We start from the raw sequence: 25,731 nt of genomic DNA, 5'->3' as shown, positions 1-25,731 counted from the left end.
ACCTAGATGCCCATCAGCAGATGAATGGATAAGGAAGCTGTGGTACATATACACCATGGAATATTACTCAGCCATTAAAAAGAATTCATTTGAATCAGTTCTAATGAGATGGATGAAACTGGAGCCAATTATACAGAGTGAAGTAAGCCAGAAAGATAAAGAACATTACAGCATACTAACACATATATATGGAATTTAGAAAGATGGTAATGATAACCCTATATGCAAAACAGAAAAAGAGACACAGAAGTACAGAACAGACTTTTGAACTCTGTGGGAGAAGGTGAGGGTGGGATGTTTCAAAAGAACAGCATGTATACTATCTATGGTGAAACAGATCACCAGCCCAGGTGGGATGCATGAGACAAGTGCTCGGGCCTGGTGCACTGGGAAGACCCAGAGGAATCGGGTGGAGAGGGAAGGTGGGAGGGGGGATCGGGATGGGGAATACGTGTAAATCTATGGCTGATAAGAAAAAAAAAAAAAATATATATATATATATATAAATAAATAAATAAATAAAACTCTAGACAAATCAAAAATAAATAAATAAAGTAAACCTGTTAATTATGATATACCAATAAGATTTTTTTTTTCTTTTCAAAATCTCCCTAGAATGCCATTTTCTAAGCAGCTTGTGCCAATTTTCATGGAGCTGGGGGAGAGGGAAAACAAAGCAGGAGTCACTTCTCTCCTTGGGCCTTAGGGAGAAACTGGTAGAAACACTTTGGGCAGGGTGAAGGCAGGCTACTGAAATCTGGAAATGTGGTAGGAGAAAAGATGACTAGAGGTGGAATAAAAGAATAGAGAGATGTGGAAAGGTAAAGCTAAACAAGAAAGCATATGCTAGCTTTCATCGATATTGTCGACCTTTAGAATAGTGTTAGATTTTAAAAACTATTTATAAAAAATTCATTGGATGAATGAATCAATTACTTACTCAATAATTTTTTACTTTTGCCCAAGTCCCTGATAAGTTAGACTCAAATCTAGTTTATCTGTGTTTATCCTACATTCAATAGCTATAGTATTTAAGGTAATTGAGGTTCAGAAAATTGATTCTGAATTATAGAAAAAAGACATTACATTTAGGAAGTTTATATACTTGAGGAAGTTTGTAAAGTGAATTATTTATTCACTTAAATTTTTTTAAGCACCTACCTCTACCGTACTTTGTGGAGAAGGAAATGGCAACCCACTCCAGTACTCTTGCCTGGAAAATTCCATGGATGGGGGAACCTGGTAGGCTACAGTCCATGGGGTCGCAAAGAGTCGGACACGACTGAGCGACTTCACTTTACTTCACCGTACTTTGGGCACTAGCAGGGAGAGGAAGTTTTGGGTACTGATTATAGTGTCTATTTCTATTTAATGGAGTATTATGTGGTCATTTAATATAATTATGAAGATTATAGCCAACTAATACTTATTAAATAAATAAAATAAAAATACTTCTGTATTATAATTGTGCATGAGGGCTTCCGGATGGCTCAGCAGGTAAAGAATCCACCTGCAATGCAAGAGACACAGGTTCAGTCTCTGGTTGGGAAGATCCCATGAAGGAGGAAATGGCAACCCATTCCAGTATTCTTGCTGGGAAATCCCATGGACAGAGAAGCCTGCCGGACTATAGTCCATAGGGTTGCAGAGTTGGATATGACTTAGTGACTGAGAAGGAGGTGAAGATTAGAAAGATGTTTTCTATGCTTAAAGAAAAGTAGGAAACTTAGTTAAATATAAACCAGATTTATTATTGTGAACGGAATTATTGAATTTCTTTTTCTTCTGTTTTGTACAATTCATAAAGTTTAAATGAAAATCCACATACATTTAAATTGTTTTGAAAAATAAGATGAACATATATTAACTAGAAAAAGGTAATAGTGTATCATCAAAGGAAATGAGCAAAGGTGTACTTGCAGGACAGTAGATAGATTACCTTGGCTGGAAGAACACTGAGAGATGAAGTTTAGAAAAAGATGGGAGTGAGAGTCTCCAGTTTTGATAATGTAAGAAAAGATGAGCTTGGTTAGGCTTTTAACTGTGAAATTACAGTGGGGTTTTATTTTTTAATTAAAAAATTTTTTTTTAATTTGAAATTTTTTTTTTAATTTAAAAAAAAAATTATTTTTTTTTTAAAATAAAATTTCTTCCAGTTTATTTAAGTGAACTGGAGTGAGGGGCCGTTGAGCTGGTCCATTGTGTTATCAGCCATTTTCATGTATAATCTTGAGTTTATGTCTATATTAGGCCCTATCTGAAAGACTTTGCTCCTTTTACTAATTCATTAAGTCTATAATTTTGCAAAATTTATGTTCTGATATTTTTGTTTTTCATATATCTTTAAAATGTTGCCTCTGATTTCCGCTCTTGCCTTTTCTTGTCCTTAGAGTTAGCCTAGATAGCAAATGCTTTACTACTTGACATAATGGAGTGATAGAAGAAATAAAAAAGAATCTGATTTGATTGAGCAGAGATTGAAAGGGAGAAAAGCAAGTCAGTTTCCATTAGTTGCTGAATGGGTGAGAGCATTACAAGAGCTTTCTTGTAATGATTTCTCAATTTCATTTTCATGAAGCTTTTAGGAATAGAGAGCACATCCTTCTTGTTTTCTAATCTCAAAGAAAATAAATGTAGTTTGAAATTAAATACACCAAGTAGGGGTGTGAAATTTAAAAAAGATGTCTGTAAACATATTATGAACTATTTCTTTAAGTTATCTGTATCATGTTGAACAAAGAAAAATTAAAAAAACAAACTGGTTAATGATGTGGTATTGTTGAGCTTTAGTAAAGTTGTTTCATGGGTTTACATTCCTATGATTAGTTAGAGAATTACTGGATCAAATAATTATTTTGTGTGGCCCCCAGTTTCCAAAATGAATTTTAAAAAGTTTACCTCCCCCAAAAATGGAAAACTTTACCTCCTAATTGTTTAGGGGTTTTGCTCTGATGTTCTACACTGAAAGTCCAAGTTTTGTGCATGACTACGAATGCTTTCCTTAAATGTTCTTTCCAAGTGACTTTTGTTGGCTCTTACCAATATAAGGCATTTTGTCTTAATATATGTTTATTATTTTCTATGGGGATTGTAAATTTCACACTCCAGTGGAAGTCTCATGATTTATTGAAACTGTTAGGAAATAACTACCCTGTGTTAAATATTTTCATTATTTTCTTTGCCTTGTAATTTGTAACAGTATCTAACTCCTAGTTTCTAAACCTCAAACTTACTTTATAAACAGTTTATTTAAAATAAAAAGTAGACATGCATTTTCAGTATTATAAACTCTTCTTGAGTGAATTAAAGAACATTGAGATTTAGAAGTCATATAGGATGTTGCCAGCGATGCTCTTGACTTTATATACTTTGTCATTAGAGAATGCCTTCAAATATTTTGCCACTTTCCTTACCACTTTCCACACCTAAATGAATAAATGGAATAAAAGGCAAGATAACTGAAGTGATATATAATTTACTTTTCTGTTAATAAAAGAGGATTTTATCACCTCTTTAAAATTGATTGCTCTATTTTTTAAAAAAAATTATTTAGCTGCACCAGGTCCTAGTTGTGGCATGCTATATCTTTGATCTTCTTTGTGGCATGCAAACCCTTCAGCTGCACCATGTGGGATTCCGGTCCCCAACCAGGGACCAAACCGAGGCCCTCTGCATTGGGAGCTCCAATTCTTAGCCTCTGGACCACCAGGGAACTTCCTGATTACTCTTATATGTATGGATGAAGAACTTTGGACTTGTTCTCTTTTAGTAGTTATTTACCATATTCAATTATGAATCAAATCAAATTATTAAAATTTGTGAGCCAGGAAGATGTAACAAAAACAAGATTTTCCTACAGTTTTTCCCAAATATCTTCTTAATAGTATAATAGCTGTTTATTTCCAATGCCTAAGGTAGTAGCTTGCAGAAGAATCTATTAAATATATATATGTTTTCATCATAGTACTATTTCCATTCTCTTTCCCTTCTTTCTGCATAGCAAGACATAAAACTTTATTGTGTGTAATAGTATCTGTATAGTTTAAATAATGAAGTTAGAGTTTAGGAAAAAGAATATTTAATCTCTTCATTATGATGAAAGGAAAGTGCTCTACTAAGGTACTCTTTTAAGACTCATGCCTATCAAGAGCTTTTAATTTAAAATTCATGCCCACGTAAAAGCAAATGAACACTTATAGAAGCTAAGTGTATATGTCTATTTGACCCAAAAATTCTACTTTAATAAATTTATCCTGAAGAAATGATAAGAATTGTAGCCAGAGGTTTATGTTCAAAGTTCTTTATCTTAGCATTTTAAAATATTAGCAAAATAAGTAGATACAGTAAATAATCAACAGTAAGGAAACAGGTCAATAATGTTTTGCTCATTAAAATATAGCCATTAAAGAATTATTTTCAAAGACTAATGAAAAAAGTTAAATACAAAAGTGTTTTAAAAAACTGTTTTTGTTTTCCTACCTTAAAAAAAAATGGAGAGATAGCTGTGTGTGGTGTTGGCTTTTTTTTTTTTTTTTTTTGTAGAACACTTGTAATAGGCAGGTAAGCACCTGTAATAGTGTTTAACAGAGTTTTGTCAGGAGAACAGGTTATTACTTTCTCTTTACTGTCAGTCTGGGAGAGATTTCTGAAAGTTTAAGCTCTTTCTTTTGTGCAGAAATCTTATATGTTAGGAAATTGCTACACAGGAGCCATATATACCTAAATAAAACAAGTAGGAACATTTGATCCTTCTTTAGGCATATTTTCTAAGCAAATAGTGAGAATATTTACAGAGGACATTTGAGCAATGGATATAAATTCCAAAATATATGACATGAGTTCTGAAAACCATGACATTAACCATATAAAAATTTAAATGAGTTTTGGGATTATGATGAAAATGATGATAACTTATATACAAATATATGAGAATTTATTGCCCTTAGTTATTTTATAGTATACAAAAAAGGTTATTTACTTTAAATAGCATTTTCTAAAGCATGTTCTGAGGGTTTCTCCTAGCTTTTTAAGTTGGAAAATAGGGTTCATTTTTCAAATAGACTTGGGAAATCATGGATAAAAGCAAAATCAATCAGGTATGTTTATCAGAGAATTTGTGAGGACTTAATATTTTTCAGTTCAGTTCAGTCACTCAGTCGTGTCTGACTCTTTGCAACCCCATGGACTGCAGCATGCCAAGCCTCCCTGTCTATCACCAATTCCTGGTGCGTGCTCAAACTCACGTCCATCGTGTCGGTGATGCCATCCAACCATCTCATCCTTGTTTGTCCCCTTCTCCTGCCTTCAATCTTTCCCAGCATCAGGGTCTTTTCAGATGAGTCAGTTCTTTGCAGCAGGTGCCCAAAGTACTGGAGTTTCAGCTTCAGCATCAGTCCTTCCAGTGAATATTCAGGACTGATCTCCTTTAGGATGGACTGGTTAGATCTCCTAGGAGTCCAAGGGACTCTCAAGAGTCTCTCCAGCACCACAGTTCAAAAGCATCAATTCTTCGGTGCTCAGCATTCTGTATAGTCCAGCTCTCACATCCATACATGACTACTGGAAAAAAGATAGCTTTGACTAGATGGGCCTTTGGCAGCAAAGTAATGTCTGCTTTTTTTTTTTTTTTTTAACATAATCAAGGATTTATTTCCTCATTCACATCCCTGTCTTGTAGTTGTTGCTGCTGCTTGAGTGTTAGTGGGTTCACAAGGAGTATCAGAGGGTTTGTTTAATCCCTAAGTCGTGTCTGACTCTGCAAACCCATGGACTGTAGCCCACCAGGCTCCTCTGTCCATGGGATTTCCCAGGCAAGAATACTGGAGTGGGTTGCCATTTCCTTCTCCAATGTCTGCTTTTTAATATGCTGTCTAGGTTGGTCATAGCTTTTCTTTCAAGGAGCAAGTGTCTTTAAATTTCATGGCTGCAGTCACCATCTGCAGTGATTATGGAGCCCCCAAAATTAAAGTCTGTCACTGTTTCCATTGTTTCCCCATTTATTTGTCATGAAGCGATGGGACCAGATGCCATGATCTTTGTTTTCTGAATGTTTAGCTTTAAGCCAAGTTTTTCACTCTCCACTTTCACTTTCATCAAGAGGCTCTTTAGTTTTTCGCTTTCTGCCATAAGAGTGGTGTCATCTACATATCTGAGGTTATTGATAATTCTCCCGGCAATCTTGATTCCAGGTTGTGCTTCATCCAGCCCAGCATTTCGCATGATGTACTCTGCATAAAAGTTAAATAAGCAGGGTGACAAAGCAGCCTTGATGTACTCCTGCCCTGATTTGGAACCAGTCTGTTGTTCCATGTCCATTTCTAACTGTTGCTTCTTGACCTGCATACAGATTTCTTAGGACGCAGGTCAGGTGGTCTGGTATTCCCATCTCTTTCAGAATTTTCCATAGTCTGTTGTGATCCACATAGTCAAAGGCTTTGGCATAGTCAGTAAAGCAGAAGTAGATGTTTTTCTGGAACTCTTGCTTTTTCCATGATCCAGTGGATGTTGGCAATTTGATTTCTGGTTCCTCTGCCTTTTCCAAATCCAACTTGAACATCTGGATGTTCATGGTTCATGTACTGTCGAAGACTTGGAGAATTTTGAGCATTGTTTTGCTAGTGTGTGAGACGAGTGCAATTGTGTGGTAGTTTGAACATACTTTGGCATTGCCTTTCTTTGGGATTGGAATGAAAACTCACCTTTTCCAGTCCCGTGGCCACTGCTGAGTTTTCCAAATTTGCTGGCATATTGAGTGCAGCACTTTAACAGCATCATCTTTTAGGATTTGAAATAGCTCTACTGGAATGTGAGCAGCTCCACTAGCTTTGTTCATAGTGATGCTTCCTAAGGCCCACTTGACTTCACATTCCAGGATGTCTGGCTCTAGTTGAGTAATCACACCATCATGGTTATCTGGGTCATTAACATCTTTTTTGTACAGTTCTTCTGTGTATTCTTGCCACCTTTTCTTAATATCTTCTGCTTCTGTTAGGTCCATACCATTTCTATCCTGTATTGTGTCCATCTTTGCATGAAATGTTCCCTTGGTATCTCTAATTTTCTTGAAGAGATCTCTAGTCTTTCCCATCTGTTGTTTTCCTCTACTTCTTTGCATTGATCACTGAGGAAGGCTTTCTTATCTCTCCTTGCTATTCTTTAGAACTCTGCATTCAGATGGGTGTATCTTTCCTTTTCTCCTTTGCCTTTAGCTTCTCTTCTTTTCTCAGCTATTTGTAAGGCCTCCTCAAACAACGGTTTTACCTTTTTGCATTTCTTTTTCTTGGGGATGGTCTTGATCACTGCCTCCTGTAGAGTGTCAGGAACCTCCGTCCATAGTTCTTCAGGCACTCTGTCTATCAGATCTAATCCCTTGAATCTCTTTGTTCCTTCCACTGTATAATTGTAAGGGATTTGATTTAGGTCTTACCTGAATGGTCTAGTGGTTTTCCCTACTTTGTTCAATTTAAGTCTGAATTTTGCAGTAAGCAGTTTATGATCTGAGCCATAGTCAGCTCCCAGTCTTGTTTTTGCTGACTGTATAGAGCTTCTCCATCTTTGGCTGCAAAGAATATAATCAACCTGATTTTGGTATTGACCAAATTTAATATTTTTACATATATATTATAAATACACAAAAGAAGCATATAGTATATATATCTAATTTATTTGCCCATAAGATCCTTTCTTTGCATCTATTGAAACTAACTCTAACATGAGACACATGTTGGGAAATTTCTGTTTTAGGTTAAACTGTTTTCCTATAATTGTTATATTAGTAATGACAGTACTGATGGAGGGGGTGTCTTCATTCAAGAAACAAATAAGATTTAAGGGATACTAGACAACTGAAGGAGATTTTGCTGTTAAATGTTTGTGAATATTGATACATGATGAATTTCACTTTGTGTAATTTTTTCTTTGAATTTGTTATAAGCATGTCTTAGTGTTATAATCACTGCCCTACGTTTATTATTTGAAGTTCTTTTATTTATTGTATCTGTTAAAACTCATTTAGGGTGGATTTTTCTTTTTTGTTTTGTAATTTTAGAATAGGAGGTCATCTTCAGTGGGGCTTTCTCTGTGGAAAGCCTGTGTTGAGGGTACCCTCTAGAAGTTTTTTACTTTTGTTCCCCCAGGATTATCACTAGCCTGGGAACACAGTTATTATTAATAACTTAGTTTGGACCTTCCTGGGGCCATGCAGGTGGCTTAAGGTCAAACCTCACATCCAAGTGTGAGTAGGCCTTTTGTTATACCTTCTCAGAAGAGATTTTTTACTCCCCTCAAAGTAGGGCCCAGATTGAAGTAAACTTTATTATCTCCCTGTAGCAGTGGATGGATTTTTAAAATCCACTCTTTAACAGAGGATGTAGTCCTTTGAGGCTCTTGGCTTTATACAAATGTCTCAGTTCCAATTCCCTATTTTATGTGGTCCCAATGCATTGTGTCCTGTCCCTGCAATACCTTTTAAAAACACAGGCCCCGGACTTCCCTGGTGGTTCAGTGGTTAAGATTCCAAGTTTGCATTGCAGGGGACACAGGTTCATTCCCTGGTCAGGGAAGATCCCACATGCAGTGCAACATGGCCAAGACGTTTAAAAAAAAAAAGAATAAAAACACAGGCCCCTTGATTACTGAGGAGATCAGCAGAATTCTCCCACCCAATATCAGCTTATACATTGCATTCTGGCCTTCAGTTTCCTTACTGTTTGGGGACCCTGGGAATTGCCCTGACATTTTTTTTCCTTCTTTTGTTCTGTTTTTTGTTTGTTTGTTTTTCCCTTACATTAAAAAAAAATATTTTATTTTTAATTATTTATTTTTGGTTGCACTGAGTCTTCGTTGCTGCTCACAGGCTTTCTCTGGTTGCGGTGAACGGGGGCTACTCTTCGTTGAGGGGCACCGGCTTCTCTTGTTGCAGAGCACAGGCTCTAGGGTACGTGGGCTTCAGTAGTTGTGGCACACAAGCTCAGTAGTTGTGGTACACAGGCTTAGTTGTTGCGTGACACGTGGAATCTTCCCAGACCAGGACTGAACCCATGCCTCCTGCATTGGCGGGCAGATTCTTATCCACTGCATCACCAGGGAAGTCCTTCCTTACATTTTTTACACACTACTCTGCATTTAGGGCTTCCCTGGTGGCTCAGGTGGTAAAGAATCTGCCTACAATGCAGGAGACCTGGTGTGATCCCTGGGTTGGGAAGATCCCCTGGAGAAGGGAATGGCAACCCAGTCCAGTATTATTGCCTGAGTAATTCCATGGACAGAGGAGCTGGCAGGCTACAGTTCATGGGGTTGCAGAGTTGGACACAACTGAGTGACTAGCACTATGCATTTAGAAGGTTGTATGTTTTTTTGTTGTCTACGTAGGTAATCTAAGCTTTCATATTGCCAAGAATGGAAATTCATGCATTCCTTTTATAATAAGATTGTTGTTGTTGTTCATTTGCTAAGTCGTGCCCAATCCTTTGTGACTCCATGGACTGCAGCACGCCAGGCTCCTCCATTGTCTCCGAGTGTGCTCAGATTCATGTCCGTTGAGTCAGTGATGCTGCCTAACCGTCTCATCCTCTGTCGCCCTCTTCTTTGCCTTCAGTCATTTCCAGCATCAGGGTCTTTTCCAAATGCTATACATAGTCCCGTTTCTTTAAAAACACTTTTAATGTATGACAGTGAAAACTATAATACTAGTGTGTTTTATCAGAGGTATAGTACACTTTTTTTTAGTTTTTATTCTTATTTATACACAAACCACTTATATTTATTTGACTTATTATAGGAGAATACTGGTCTTTTACTTTCCTTTTAGATGTACCTTCTGTAATGGAAGATGATTGAAGATAAGGGGCCTCGTGTCGCTGACTACTTTGTTGTAGCAGGATTAACTGATGTTTCAAAGCCTCTTGAAGAAGAAATTCACTTCAATGATGCCTGTCATAAAGTAGCCAGACCAAAAGAGCCTATCACAGATGTTTCAGTTATTATTAAATCTCTTGGGGAGGAAGTGCCACGGGATTACACGTGTATTGATATCACCCCAACGGGACTGTCAGCTGATCTCAATAATGGAAGTCTTGTGGGGCCACAGATTTTCCTTTGCTATAGAAGAGGAAGAGATAAGCCTCCACTTACGGATCTGGGGTAAGTATTTTTTTTAAAGAATTATTTTTATTGACTCAAGTAGTATGCCTTGTAGATTTTGAAGTTAACCGTTCAACTCGTTTGTTTGTAAATACTTTAAAAAAATAGACACATTTATATCCAGAATCATGTTTTCTTTTCCTGTGCTCCTTTTATCTTTTCAGTGTCTCTTTTTTTGTTGTTGTTGTCTTAAAATATTGGCTTTATGTTTACACAAAGCAGTACAAAATGAGACAGTTCCTCAAAGGGTGACTTGGAGCTAGAAAATCCATCCTGGGCATTAAAGTGTTAATGTTACTTGGTAAGTCGTGTCTGACTTTTTGTGACCCCATGTGCTGCGGCCTGCCAGGCTCCTCTATCCATGGGATTTCCCAGGCAAGAATACTGGAGTAGTATGCCATTTCCTTCTCCATTGTTCAGTGTCTCTTTGTTCTAGCACTTTTGTCTGAGTTCGTTCTATTAAAAATAGGGGAGATAATTTGAAAAACATTTACAGAAAAATATCAGAAATCCATGTATTATTCTGACCATATACTTTGTTATTTTTAAAATATGAGAAAAAGATGGCTCTTAAGGATCAGTTGTAATGATCCTTATAGTTGGGAGTGCATGAAACAAGGGTCTTGGATAAATTAGTGTTTCATTTAGGCTGTTGTATTGAAATTGTAGTTTTCTTTTTAAATAATAGCTTTACTGATTTACAATTTACACCATCCAATTCACTCCTTTAAATGGTACAATTCAGTAAATTTTAGTCTATTTATAGAGCTGAATCACCACAATAAATTTTAGAACATTTTTATCATGTCCCCACAAATAAACAACACCTATATTCATTATAGTTTGTCTAATTCTCCCTATAGACAATCCACTAGTCAACTTTCTGTGTCTGTGGATTTGCCTATTGTGGACATTTTATGTCAATAGAATCATCCTGTATATGATTATCTTTTGTGGCTGATTCTTTCTCTTATCATAAAGTTTTCAAGGTTTATCCATGTTGTAATATGTGTCTGTGCTTTATTCTTTTACATGGCTGAATAATATTCCATCTTATGGGTCTACCACAATTTATTATGCATTCATATGTGAGTGGTTTCCACTTTTTGGCTGTTATAAATGATGCTTTGGGGAGTATTAATGTACAAGTTTCTGTATGGATGTATGTTTTCATATCTCTTGTATGTTTACTTAGAAGTGGAATTGCTGGGTCATACAATAATTCTATGTTTAACCTTTTGAGTAACTGACAGTTTTAAGCCTTCTTGTTTCCGTGACTCTGTTGTCAAAGAGGATGGGCTTAACTTGCAATATTTTGGTTAAAAATAAGGAAAATAGCAGTGTCCCTACTAATATAAGCAAAGGGCTATAAAAGTTCCATCTCCTAATATATTAAGACTGAAAGTGAATAGTCAAGTTTACTCATGCCTGAGTGGAGATTGGATGAACTGGAAGAGCTCCTGACACTTTCTTCTCCTTTTAAAATTCTATTATCTAATGTTTGATATCAACAAACTATATTAAACTCAATCTTTATTGTGCTAATTCATGAATCAATTGCTGTAATTTTAAGTAGGTTTCAGAACAGCTACCATATTGCTTCATATGACGCTTACATAATTAGTAAATGGCTTGGGAAAATAAGCCAATTGTACTTTCAAAAGATAGGTTAAGTAGCTCCTATGCTCACTAATCACTGTCTGAATTCTGACTTGCAGATAAAATGAAGGAAATGTTGTAGATTTGGGTGTTAGAGTTGCCTAAATTAAACATGAGAAATTTTTCAGGCATAGAAAGGATTTTCCAACAGGGAAGGACAAGAACTGGAATGAATAAATTAACCACTATTATGGCTATCCTCATATGTTTGTCATTGTGGAAGATATGACATCATTGTTGCCTTTAAAAAGCTTGCAGTTTAAATAAATAGGAAAAGTTAGCCAACAATATAAAACAGCAAAACAAGCAATATATACAACAGCACAATGCCTGATTAAAGAAAATAGGTAGCTTATATGTCAAATGCTACTTATATTCCTGTATCTTTTAAGAGTTTGAGGTGATAAATGGTGTTTTTTTAAAAATTGCTCTCTGTGTTGTATTTTTTCCTCTTGATTTCAGTTGAGCATTTGTGTGCCAGGCATTATTTTGGAGACCCTACCAATTGGCAGTTGGTACCCTACCTGGCAATTCTGCCAAGATCCTATGAATTAAATTTTTAAATTTTATAGCTGAGTATTATAAGGCTCAGAGCAGTTAAGTAACAACCTGAGATATACAGCTGGTACCAGGATGTAGGAATTCAAATCCAGATATGTCTAACTTCTCTGTTACAAATACCTTTAAGATTTTTTTTATTTATTTTTTTTAAATTGTGAGTATAGTTGATTTATAATGTTAATTTCTGCTGTACAACAAAGTGATTAGTTTTTCATATATATATGCATTTATATTCTTTTCCATTTGGTCTCAGAATATTGTATAGAGATCCTTGTATTAGAATATCAGAATATTGTATATAGAACTATACAGTAGTTCTTTGTTTTGTATCCATTCCATATGTAATAGGTTGACAATGCCATTTTTTAGGATTAAGGAAAAAAAAAGAAAAGCACAGTATTGTAAAGCAATTATCCTCCAATAAAACTTTCTTTTAAAAAAAGAAAAAGCAAGATCAAATCAAGGAGTTAGCAGTTAGGCTAACATTGGGATATACATAGCTGCTATAATTAAGCATCAAATTTTGTTCTAAATTTTCAAAACAGAATGTCAAAAGAAAGAAAAATATTAAGTTTGCTGACAGCTGAGACAAAAGGGAAATTAAAAATTGTATTAGAAAAAATTTGACCAATTTTGGCACTACATTTCAAAAATTGGTCAAATTATTTTTCCCCTCATAGCTCAGTTGGTAAAGAATCTGCCTGCAATACAGTAGACCCTGGTTCGATTCCTGGGTCAGGAAGATCCCCTGGAGAAGGGAAAGGCTACCCACTCCAGTATTCTTGCCTGGAGAATTCCGTGGACCATACAGTCTATGGGGTTGCAAAGAGTCGGACACAACTGAGCGACTTTCACTTCACTTTATTTGTATAATGGGATTTTATAAAAGGTAATACTGATTAATGTTGGAGACATTGCCTTATATAATAATTTTTTACAGCAAATGCAGAAACATATTTACTCTGATAGCTCAGTTGGTAAAGAATCTGCCTGCAACGCAGGAGACCCTTGTTCGATTCCTGGGTCAGGACGATCCACTGGAGAAGGGATAGGCTACCCACTCCAGTATTCTTGGGCTTCCCTTGTGGCTCAGCTGGTAAAGAATCCACCTGCAATAGAGGAGAGCTGGGTTTGATCCCTGGGTTGGGAAGATCCCCTGGAGATGGGAAAGGCCACCCACTCCAGTACTCTGGCCTGGAGAATTCCATGGACTGTATAGTCCATGAGGTCACACAGAGTTGGACACAACTGAGCGACTTTCACTTCACTTTACATTTAATTTAATTTTTTTTATTTTTTTGGCTAAGGTCAGAGATAGTGTTAAAGTCCAAATTAGTGAATTCTATGAGGGAGTAAACTAATATTATTCAAGTGTGATGTTTTCTTTGTGTTCCCAAGTACTTTAGGTAATAATATTTAGAAAATTTAAGGAATTGGATGCCTGGCCTGTCTATTATTAAAAACTTATGACTTTACCACAAAGGAGAATGGGGGAACTTTCACTTATACTTTGATGAAAGATAGATTTGAGGTCATTTTCTCTTTTGAAAGCCTTAAAAAACTTTTTAAACTTTGGTCAAAATACAAGGTTGCTTTTTCTAAAGATGCTTGGTTTTAGAGACATACATACATATACCTATCTATGTTATCTGTCCATCTATCTATTAAAATACCTTGGCACATTCTGCAAAATGCCATTCTGTGGTTTATGTTAATAAACACAGAGGTTAATCTGTGTTTTCCTTACATTATTAATTTTTAGTAGGGAGAACAGTTGTTCTTTAACTTTATATGGGGCTATACAATTCAGACTTGTAGTACAGTTCGAGTATTTGCTACAGTTAAGGATGAGTTTGATTCCTGACAATATTGCCTTTCATATTTGAGGGTGTTTTGTAATTGTGTACTAATTTATTTTTTAGGGTTTTATATGACTGGAAAGAAAGATTGAAACAAGGGTGTGAAATTATCCAGAGTACTCCCTATGGACGCCCTGCAAATATTAGCGGCAGTACCTCATCACAAAGAATTTATATCACTTACCGAAGAGCCTCTGAAAACATGACTCAGAATACGTTGGCTGTTACAGACATATGTATTATTATACCCAGTAAAGGAGAAAGTCCACCACACACATTCTGCAAAGTTGACAAGAATCTCAATAACAGTATGGTAAGTGACTCTTCTGCATGGATAAAATTAGCCATCCATGAAAAGAGCATAATTTAAAATAAATCTTTGGAAAACAGCATAGCACAATTACTGAATTAAAAAAATAGATTTCTTAAAGATGTCATATATTTTATTTTTAGGAAAGTGGTTTAGCTGTACTTTCAAAAAGAACTGTGCAAAAAGCTTTCTTTCTTTTTTTTTAATTAAAAAAAATTTTTCCCCCTTACTGCAAAAGTAACACGCTAGCTGAGGGTAACCCCTCCACTTGTGCACTAGAACTCACCTATTTGAAATGAGGACATGGCTTCAACAATCCTCCCTACTTTTTTGTGACTCATCAGTTTTTCACTCTAATGGATTATTTCCTTCAGCCTGTAAAAGCATGTTGCAATACCTCCCATCTTTACAAAGTTTCTTGATCTTTATATCCCACTCCATGTATTCCCCCCATTTGACTATCTTTATAATAAAAGGTCTTAGAAGAGTTGACTATATTCCATCTCCTTCCTCACTCTGACTCTTTCCAGTAAGGCTTTTGTCTCCATCATTCCACCAAGATTTCTCTTGTTGAATCCAGTGATTCAGTGCTTCATCTTAATTTTTCAGTACATTTAGGCATAGATGATCACTTCTTCCTTCTTGAAACAATGGCAAGAAGAGAAAATGCAATCGTGTCCAACTCTTTGTGACCTTGTGAAATGTAGCCCACCAGGCTCCTCTGTCCCTGGAATTCTCCAGGCAAGAATACTGGAGTGGGTTGCCATTCCTTTCTCCAGGGGATCTTCCCGACCAAGGGATCTAACTTGGGTCTTGCACGTTGCAGGTGGATTCTTTACCATCTGAGCCACCAGGAAAGCCTTTGCTGATTCCTTCCAAATTCCCTAATTTCTATGCAGCAGTGTCCCCGGGTTCAGTCCTCAGACCATTTATGTTTATAATCTAAACTCACTTCCTTGATGATCTAATCATTTAATTCTAAATTTCTGTGTCCCCACTGGATTTTTCTAATTCATTGTCTTTTCTTGGATATCTTATCAAATAGGTCATCTCAAATATAACATGTCCAAACCTGAACTCCTAGTGTCCCTCTCCAAATCTACTTATCCCCATAGTCTTATTCCTCTAGTAAAAGGAAATTCCACTCTTCTAGTTACTCAGACTAAAAATCCTCTGAGTAATCCTTAACCTTTATCTTCTACCTCTCATTCAGTTCTTCTGTAAATTCTGTTGACTTTAATTTCAAAACATATTTTAAATTTGAGTACTTCTCAACTTCTCCATTGCTACAACCCTGATCCAAGCCATGATCATCTCTTAACAGGATTATTGCAATTCAGGAGTTAGACAGACTTTTGCAGAAAGGGCTTGCAGGTCATATACAGTCTTTGTTGCAGATTCACCTTTTGTTTTAAAAACAATCTTTTAAAAACGTAAAAATCAGTCTTAGCTCAGTTGTACAAAAACAGGCCTTGGGTGGAATACAGCCCATAGTTTGCCAGACCCCTGGTTTAACTGATCACTGCTTCCTCAGCTTCCTACAGCCTGTTCTTCACATCATAGCAAGAGGGATCCTTTTAAAACATAATCTAGATCATATCTCTCCTGGGCTTACAACCCTTGTGGTTTCCCACCTCACTCTTATTAGTAGTAAAAGCCAAAGTTCTTCCAGTAGTCTAAGGCCATTATGTATGATCTCTAATATCTCAATTGTATCCTGAGTTATTGGGAGCTATGTGATCCCTACTTAGATGACCATTTCTTGTCAACAGCCATTCATATACAAAATGCCCTATTCTTTCATGCCATCCTTGCATTTTTTTCTCTTTTTTATTTCTCAAAAAATAATCATCCATAGGTATACATATATCCCTCCCTTTTGAACCTCCCTCCCATCTCCCTCCCCATCCCCTCCTCTAGGTTGATACAGAGTCCCTGTTTGAGTTTCCTGAGCCATACAGCAAATTCTTGTTGCCTATCTGTTTTACATATGGTTATGAAGTTTCCAAGTTACTTTTTCCATACATCTCACCCTCTCCTCCCCTCTCCCCGTGTCTGTAAGTCTATTCTCTATGTCTGTTTCTCCACTGCTGCCCAGTAAATAAATTCTTCAGAACCATTTCTCTATGTTCCATATATGTGTGTTAGAATACGATATTTATCTTTTTCTTTCTGACTCACTTCACTCTGTATAATAGGTTCTGGGTTCATCCACCTCATCAGAACTGACTCAAATGCATTCCTTTTATGGCTGAGTAATATTCCATTGTGTATATATGTACCACAAATTCTTTATCCATTCACCTGTCGATGCGCATCTAGGTTGCTTCCATGTTCTAGCTATTGTAAATAGTGCTGCAATGAACAATGGGATACATGTGTCTTTTTCAACCCTGGTTTCTTCAGGGTATATGCCTAGGAGTGGGATTGCTGGGTCACATGGTGGTTTTTTTCCTAGTTTTTAAAGGAATCTCCATACCATCTTCCGTAGTGGCTGTATCAATTTACACTGTCACCAATAGTGCAAGAGCGTTCCCTTTTCTACACACCCTCTCCAGTATTTATTGTTTGTAGACTTTTTGATGGTCAGACCATTCTGACTGTGTGAGGTGATATCTCATTGTGGTTTTGATTTGCATTTCTCTAATAATAAGTGATGTTGAGCATCTTTTCATGTGTTTGTTAGTCATCTGTATGTCTTCTTTGCAGAATGTCTGTTTAGGTCTTTTTTCCACCTTTTGATTGAGGTGTTTGTTTTCCTGGTATTGAGTTGTATGAGCTGCTTGTATATTTTGGAAATTAATCTTTTGTCAGTTGTTTCATTTCCTATTATTTTCTCCCATTCCAAGGGTTGTCTTTTCACTTGCTTATAGTTTCCTCTGCTGTGCCAAAGCTTTCAGGTCCCACTTGTTTGCTGCTGCTGCTAAGTCACTTCAGTTGTGTCTGACTCTGTGCGACCCTATGGACAGTAGCCCACCAGGCTCCTCTGCCCACAGGATTCTCTAGGCATGAATACTGGAGTGGGTTGCCATTTCCTTCTCCGCCCACTTGTTTACTTTTGTTTTCATTTCCATTACTCTAGGAGGTGGGTCATAGAGTTTGATTTATGCTTTGATTTATGTCATCAACTGTTCTGCCTGTTTTCCTCTAAGAGTTTTATAGTTTCTGGTCTTACATTTAGGTCTTTAATCCATTTTGAGTTTATCTTTGTGTGTGGTGTTAGGAAGCATTCTAATTTCATTATTTTACATGTTTAGCTGTCCAGTTTTCCCAGCACCATTTATTGAAGAGGCTATCTTTGCCCCATTGTATATTCTTGCCTCCTTTGTAAAAAATGTGGTACACATAGGTGCATGAGTTTATTTCTGGGGTTTCTGTCTTGTTCTATTGATTTATATTTCTGTTTCTGTGCCAGTACCATACTGTCTTGATGACTGTAGCTTTGTAGTATAATCTGAAGCCAGGAAGGTTGATTCCTCCAGCTCCACTCTTCTTTCTCAAGACTGCTTTGGCTATTCGGAGTCTTCTGTGTTTCCGTATGAATTGTGAAATTTTTTCTTCGGTTCTGTGAAAAATGCCATCGGTAATTTGATAGGGATCACATTGAATCTGTAGATTGCTTTTGGTAGTGTAGTCATTTTCACAACATTGATTCTTCCTACCCAAGAACATGGAATATCTCTCCATCTGTTTATGTCATCTTTGATTTCTTTCATCAGTGTCTTATAGTTTTCTGTGTACAGTTCTTTTGTCTCCTTAGGTAAGTTTATTCCTAGATATTTAATTCTTTTTGCAATTGTGAATGGGACTGATTCCTTACTTTCTCTTTCTGATTTTTCATTGTTAGTGTATAGAAATGCAAGTGATTTCTGTGTATTGATTTTGTATCCTGCAATTTTGCTAAATTCACTGACTAGCTCTAGTAATTTTCTGATACTATCTTTAGGGTTTTCTATGTACGTGTCATCTGCAAACAGTGAGAGCCTTACTACTTCTTTTTTGATCTGGATTCCCTTTATTTCTTTTTCTTCTCTGATTACTGTAGCTAGGACTTCCAGAACTATGTTGAATAATAGCGGGTGAAAGTGGACACCCTTGTCTTGTTTCTGATCTTAGAGGGAATGCTTTCAGTTTCTCACCATTGAGAATAATGTTTGCTGTAGGCTTATCATATATGGCCTTTACTATGTTGAGGTAGGTTCCTTATATGCCCATTTTTTTAAACAGTTTTAATCATAAATGGGTGCTGAATTTTGTCAAAGGCTTTTTGTGCATCTATTGAGGTTATCATATGGTTTTTATCTTTCAGTTTGTTAATATGGTGTATCACATTGATTCATTTGCAAATATTGAAGAACCCTGCATTCCTGGAATAAACCCAACTTAATCATGGTATATGAGCTCTTTGATGTGTTGCTGAATTCTGTTTGCTAAAATTTTGTTGAGGATTTTTGCATCTATGTTCATCAGTGATATTGGCCTGTAGTTTTCTTTTTTTGTGTTGTCTTTGTCTGGTTTTGGTATCAGGGTGATAGTGGCCACGTAGAATGAGTTTGGAAATGCTCCTTCCTCTGCAAGTTTTGAAAGAGTTTTAGAAGGATAAGCATTAGCTTTTCTCTAAATGTTTGGTAGTATTCTCCTGTGAAGCCATCTGGTCCTGGGCTTTTGTTTTTTGGGAGATTTTTGTTCACAGCTTCCATTTCAGTGCTTGTAATTGGGTTGTTCATAATTTTGATTTCTTCCTGGTTCAGTCTTGGAAGATTGAACTTTTCTAAATATCTGTCCATTTCTTCCAGGTTATCCCTTTTATTGCCATATAATTGTTCATAATAGTCTCTTATAATCCTTTGTATTTCTGCATTGTCTGTTGTAACCTCTTCTGTTTCATTTCTAATTTTGTTGATTTGATTCTTCTCTTTTTTTCTTGAGTCTGGCTAAAGGTTTGTCAATTTTATCTATCTTCTCAAAGAACCAGCTTTTAGTTTTATTAATCTTTACTGTTATTTATTTCATTTCTTTTTCGTTTATTTCTGCTCAGATCTTTATGATTTCCTTCCTTCTAATTTTGGGATTTTTTTGTTCTTCTTTTTCCAGTTGTTTTAGGTGTAAGGTTAGGCTGTCTATTCAAGGTTTTTCTTGTTTCTTGAGGTAGGACTGTATTGCTATAAATTTCCCTCTTAGGACTGCTTTTTCTGCATCCCATAGGTTTTGAGTTGTCATGTTTTCATTGTTATTTGTTTCTAGAAATTTTTTTTATTTCCCTTTTGATTTCTTCAGTAACCTCTTGGTTATTTAGAAACGTGTTGTTTAATCTCCATGTGTTTGTGTTTCTTACAGTTTTTTTCTTGTAATTGATATGTAGTCTCATAGCAGCGTGGTCGGAGAAGTTGCTTGATATGATTTCAATTTCCTTAAATTTACTGAGGTTTAATTTGTGACCCAAGATGTGATCTATCCTGAAGAATGTTCCATGTGCACTTGAGAAGAAGGTGTATTCTTCTGCCTTTGGATGGAATGTCCTGAAGATATCAATGAGATCCATCTCATCTAATGTATCACTTAAGACTTGTGTTTCCTTATTAATTTTCTGTTTTGATGATCTGTCCATTGGTGTGAGTGGGGTGTTAAAGTCTCCTACTATTATTGTGTTACTGTCAACTTCTCCTTTTATGTTTGTTAGTGTTTGTCTTATGTATTGAGGTGCTCCTATGTTGGGTGCATAGATATTTACAATTGTTATGTCTTCCTCTTGGATTGATCTCTTGATCATTATGTAGTGTCCTTCCTTATCTCTTGTAATCTTCTTTATTTTAAGGTCTATTTTGTCTGATACAGGGATTGCTACTCCAGCTTTCTTTTGCTTTCCATTTGCATGGAATATATTTTTCCATCCTCTCACTTTCAGTCTATATGTGTCTTGAGGTCTGAAGTGGGTTTCTTGTAGACAACGTATATATGGGTCTTGTTTTTGTATCCATTCAGCCAGTCTGTGTCTTTTGGTTGGAGCATTTAATCCATTTACATTTAAAGTAATTATCCATATGTATGTTCCTGTTGCCATTTTCTTAATTATTTGGGGTTGATTTTGTAGATCTTTTTCTTCTCTTGTATTTCTTGACTATATAAGTCCGTTTAACATTTGTTGTAAAGCTGGTTTGGTGGTACTGAATTCTCTTAACTTTTGCTTCTCTGAAAAGCTATTGATTTATCCATCAATTTTGAATGAGATCCTTGCTGGGTATAGTAATCTTGATTGTAGATTTTTCCCTTTTAGAACTTTAAATATATCCTGCCATTCCCTTCTGGCCTGCAGTCTGCTGAAGTGTATGAGGTTTCCCTTGTTTGTTACTTGTTTCTTCTCCCTTGCTGCTTTTAATATTCTTTCTTTGTGTTTAGTCTTTGTTAGTTTGATTAGTTTGTGTCTTAGCGTGTTTGTCCTTGGGTTTATCCTGTGTGAGATTCTTTGTGCCTCTTGGACTTGATTGGCTATTTCCTTTTCCATGTTGGGGAAATTTTCAACTATAATCTCTTAAAAATTTTTCTCATACCCTTTCTTTTTCTCTTCTTCTGGGATTCCTATTATTTGAATGTTTGTGCGTTTGATATTGTCCCAGAGGTCTCTGAGACTATCATCAGTTCTTTTCATTCTTTTTACTTTATTCTGCTCTTCAGAAGTAATTTCTACCATTTTATCTTCTAGCTCACTGATTCATTCTTCTGCTTCAGATATTCTGCTATTGATTCCTTCTAGATTATTTTTAATCTCAGTAATTGTGTTGTTTGTCTCAGTATGTTTATTGTCTAATTCTTCTAGGTCTTTGTTGATTGATTCTTGCATTTTCTCCGTTTTGCTTTCCAGGTTTCTGATCATCTTTACTGTCATTATCTGAGTTCTCTTTCAGGCAGTTTGCCTGTTTCCTCTTCATTCATTTGGACTTCTGGGTTTCTAGTTTGTTCCTTCATTTGTGTAGTATTTCTCTGCCTTTTCATTATTATTTTTTTTAAACTTATTGTATTTGAGGTCTCCTTTTCCCAGGCTTCAAGGTTGAATTCTTTCTTCCTTTTGGTTTCTGCCCTCTAGGGTTGGTCCAGTGGTTTGTGTAAGCTTCATATAGGGTAAGATTTGTGTTGAGTTTTTGTTTCTTTGTTTTTCTTTCCTCTGATGGGCAAGGCTGAGTGAGGTGGTAATCCTATCTGCTGATGACTGGGTTTGTATTTTTGTTTTATTTGTTGTTTAGATGAGGGGTCCTTCACAGGGTGCTATTGGTGGTTGGGTGATGCCAGGTCTTGTATTATAGTGGTTTCCTTTTTGTGAGTTCTCACTGTTTGATACCCCCTAGGGTTAGTTTTCTGATAGTCTAGGGTCTTAGAGTCAGTACTCCCACTCCAAAGGCTCAGGGCTTGATCTTGGAGCTCATGTAACTGAAGGAATACTTGAACAGGAAGCACATGTGATCTCCAGTGATACTGGTGTCGCCCCGCAACTCCACCGGGGGAGTTTGCAAATTCCAAGCCGTTTTTTGCTTCTGGTCTTTGCCTGAGATGTTACTTTTGAAACCTCCTCTATCTACTTTCTGTCCCATCCTTGCATGTTGATTTGTTGATGATGTGTGACAATGGAGAGATTATGGTGGAGGAAGAAGATCATGGTAGCAGATGAGTTTTAAAAGCTTTATGTGGTACTGATAGTGATGGCAAAAAGGGTTTTTGAACTTTTTTGTAATATAATGTCCAGCTTAACCTCATTTCAAATTTGGTTTAGTATTTTAGCAAGGTTGTTCAGGTTCAAAGATACTTGCCATTTTCCCGTTGGTGATTTTTCCCTTTATTTTATAGATTTGCTCGTTTTAGATTGAAAGTAAATTTTTTGGAACCATTACTAGGTCTTATTAATCAAAGTGTTCAAGGTAGACTTGTTACATTGAAACCAAAACCAGAGACATAAGTTTCTGTTTTTCCTTACCCTGATGTGTTGGTCCCAGTGTTGTCAGAGTATTAATTCTCTGCTGGAAGAGTAAAGAGCCAGCATAAAAGAGAAGAGAGAGTGAGTGTAACGTAATGTGAACAGAATGGACTCCAGCTAACCTGCTGTATTTGCATTCCAGATACATGTCTTGGACAGGTTCTTTGACTCTTTGTGCTTCAGTTTCCTCATTCATGAAACAAAGATAAAGTAGTATTTTATCACAGGTTTTTTGTGAAGATTAAATGTTAACTATTTGTAAAGAACTTTAGGATAGTGCCTGGCACATAGTAAGTGCTATACAAAAGTTAGCTATTATTAATTACTCCTTAGTTAACTCTGCTTATCCAGTCCCTTCTGTGTGTATTTAATAACTGAGAAAGAGCTTTTTTCTTTTTGTTCAGTTTTATTGAGATGTAATTAACATACAGTAAGGAAGAACTTTTATTTTTGCCCAGTGTTTAAGCTCCTCTTAGTTCCCTTAAGAAACATTATAGGAATAAAAAACCTCTTAAATGTTTATTTCCTTACTCTTAACTCTAGTTATCAGTCCTGAATGTAGAGAAACTGTCCTGATCTTAGTGGTCGGTGTCTTTTTTAAGCAATGGGTTGTGGTTTATATCTATATTAAACAATCTCTGTTTCTATTGTCTATAAGGTAGTAAAAGTAAATTTAGATCTTCAGAGTAGACATAGAATGACTTCTAAGTCTTTCAGAAATGCTAAAATAGACAGGCAATGCAGGAAACTTCTTTTCATATCTGTTGAATGTGTGTATAATCAGGAAATGGTTAGGAATAAATTATTGATGTGTGGATAATGCTCAGGAGTATAGTTACATTATAGATTATTCTTGGTTTGGGCAGATTAGGTAGCTTGAATGAAAGCATCTTCTAGTTTTTGAAACCAGGAGAAAATAAACCTAAAAAACAAAAAGCTGAAAAAAAAAAAAAGAATGAAACCAATCTAATGGACATGAGGAAATGCATATTGAGTCTTTCTTCAAATTCCTACATGATTTTTCTACCAGGATTACAACTTTGGTCTCAAAATATATTTCCCCTACTTCTCTACCTCCCATTAAAAGTTTATGGGAAAAGTTTTCAAGAATGACTAGTTTTTAAGCTTTGGACCATAAGCCCTAAGCGATTTGGACTTTGATTGTTTAGAATAGAATAATAATATTTTAGAGCTGGAAGAGAACTTAAGAATGTCATGTGATCCAAAACTGCAGAAATGTGTAGTTAAGGATATTTAGACCAGGTGCTTTGATGCACACAGCAAATGTTTGGACTAATTTTGGACTTTTTCCTCAGTTTTTGATTCAATGAGAGTATTTTTTTTTTTAATACTCTGTACAAATGGTTCTTGTTTTACAGCCTTTCAAGAATGTCAGTACTTGATTTAGCAAGTTTACTTAGAAAAGCAGAGTTATTAACCAAGCAAATAGTTAAATCATGTACGTAATTCCAGAAGAAATGTTTTTGCCATGGCAAACCACAGTATGGATATTTTATGGGTTAAACATTTAAAGTATTTTAAGAACAACAGCCCTTCCTACTTTCTTTTTTGCCGAACCTTTTTGTAAGAAAAAATTTAGAAAACCTTCTCGTATTTAGTTTTGATATCTGTGGCTCTTTTCTTCCAGGGCCTTATAACTTTTACTTTATCTTTAAGTCCTTGTCTTTTATTTTAGGATATTCCTTTTGGTTTCCACCACATCCACATGGTCATATGTAGTTCCCTTTTTATCATCACAAAGGTTACTGAAGGCTTTTTGTTATCTTTACAAATTTGACTAATTGGGAACTAGAGTTGGGACTTTGTTATACAGGGCCTTTTATAAAGTTTTTACCACCAAATAAACTAAAGGCCCAATCTGCTGACACTATAATATCCACTTGAATTTATACATCCATTCTTTTGATGTGAAAATATTAAACTGTCTATTAGAAACAAAATCTAACAGAGTAACAAGGATAACTTAATGTCCAAATAAGTATGATTTAACATACTAATCTGTTTGGGGACATATTAAAAAAGTTTAAAAAGTGGGAAATTTCTGGATCAGGAGCTAACTTACTGCAACATTGTTCATAACAGCACCCTGGAGAGGAAGCAACCTAAATGTCCCTCAGTAAGGGAATGGATAAAGTAAAGTGTTTCATTAATGGAATACTATCTACCAGTTGAGATGAAGAAAGTAGATCTGTATCAATTTTACTAATTCTCAAAAACATTTTGATAAGTGAGAAAGCAAGCCATAAAGGCATGTATTCAGCACTTCACCACTTATGTAAAGTTACAAAGCATACAAAATAATGATATATACTTAAAGATGTATATATTTATGTAGTAGAAATTTTAAAAATACAAGTGAATGAAATGCACTAGCTTCAGGCCAATAGTTAACTCAGAGGGCAGAAAGGAATGGAAGATGAGGCTTTAGTTAAATTGTAATTTTTTTGTTTATATATTAAAATATTGGAAGCAAATATGGTTATTGTTAACATTTGTTAAAGCTGGGTGGTTAGTAAATGGGTGTTTTTATGGTAGTCTCTTAATATTTTTAAAATGTATTTCTTAAAGTAAGTGTATTTTCTTTGTATATATTTGTTCTCAGTGCTAAGTATCTGTCCTCATGTACTGGTCCATGCAAGCACTCTCCATCATGTATGCACAGACACATCACCTCACATTCATTCCTTTAACAAGTGTTTATTAAGTATTTTTATATAATAGGCACTGTTGTGGGTGCTCCAGATACAGCAGTGAGCAAAACAAAGCTTCTGCCGTCATGGAGCTGATTATGTTCTAGTGGTGGGAGGCAGATAATAAATAACAAAATATACTATAAGCCAGATGGTGGTAAGTGCTATGTATGGAGGAAAACAACAACAGCAACAAGAAGACAGGGGCAATAAGGAGGACCAAGGGAGGTAGGAGGAGACTTGGTATTGCATATAAAGTGATGAAAGGAGGGCTGTCTAATAAAGTGACGTTTAGTTGAAGCCTAAAGGAAGTACGCTTTGTGAATGCATGTTATCATCTCTTGTCAAGTGGTGGCATCTTCTAAGTTACACATCCACTTCAGACTTCTCACCTTACCTCCATTTGACTCTATACTTGGATGTCTAATAGATGTTTCAAAACTGACTGTGTCTAAAACGCCTTTACTCTCAGATTGGCTTTACCCACAGTCTTCTCCATCTCCTTTGGGGACTAGGAATTTGAGACTC

At 35.9% G+C, this 25,731-nt stretch overlaps 1 protein-coding gene across 5 annotated transcripts in view; it reads left to right on the top strand.

Moving 5' to 3' along the window:
* Positions 1 to 25,731, top strand: part of DENND4A (DENN domain containing 4A) — a 117,444-nt gene that overhangs the window by 28,194 nt on the left and 63,519 nt on the right. For all 5 annotated transcript variants that reach the window (XM_043470833.1, XM_043470834.1, XM_043470832.1 and 2 more), the window contains 2 exons: positions 9,809 to 10,140; positions 14,283 to 14,532. In XM_043470833.1, the coding sequence (XP_043326768.1) occupies positions 9,830 to 10,140; positions 14,283 to 14,532 (561 nt within the window). In that variant the 5' untranslated portion in view covers positions 9,809 to 9,829. The remainder of the gene's footprint in view (positions 1 to 9,808; positions 10,141 to 14,282; positions 14,533 to 25,731) is intronic.

This window comes from Cervus canadensis, chromosome 6, assembly GCF_019320065.1.
Source record: "Cervus canadensis isolate Bull #8, Minnesota chromosome 6, ASM1932006v1, whole genome shotgun sequence".
Lineage (NCBI taxonomy): Eukaryota > Metazoa > Chordata > Mammalia > Artiodactyla > Cervidae > Cervus > Cervus canadensis.
Note: the sequence above shows the minus strand (reverse complement) of the source record. Positions and strands in the feature narration are given on the sequence as shown.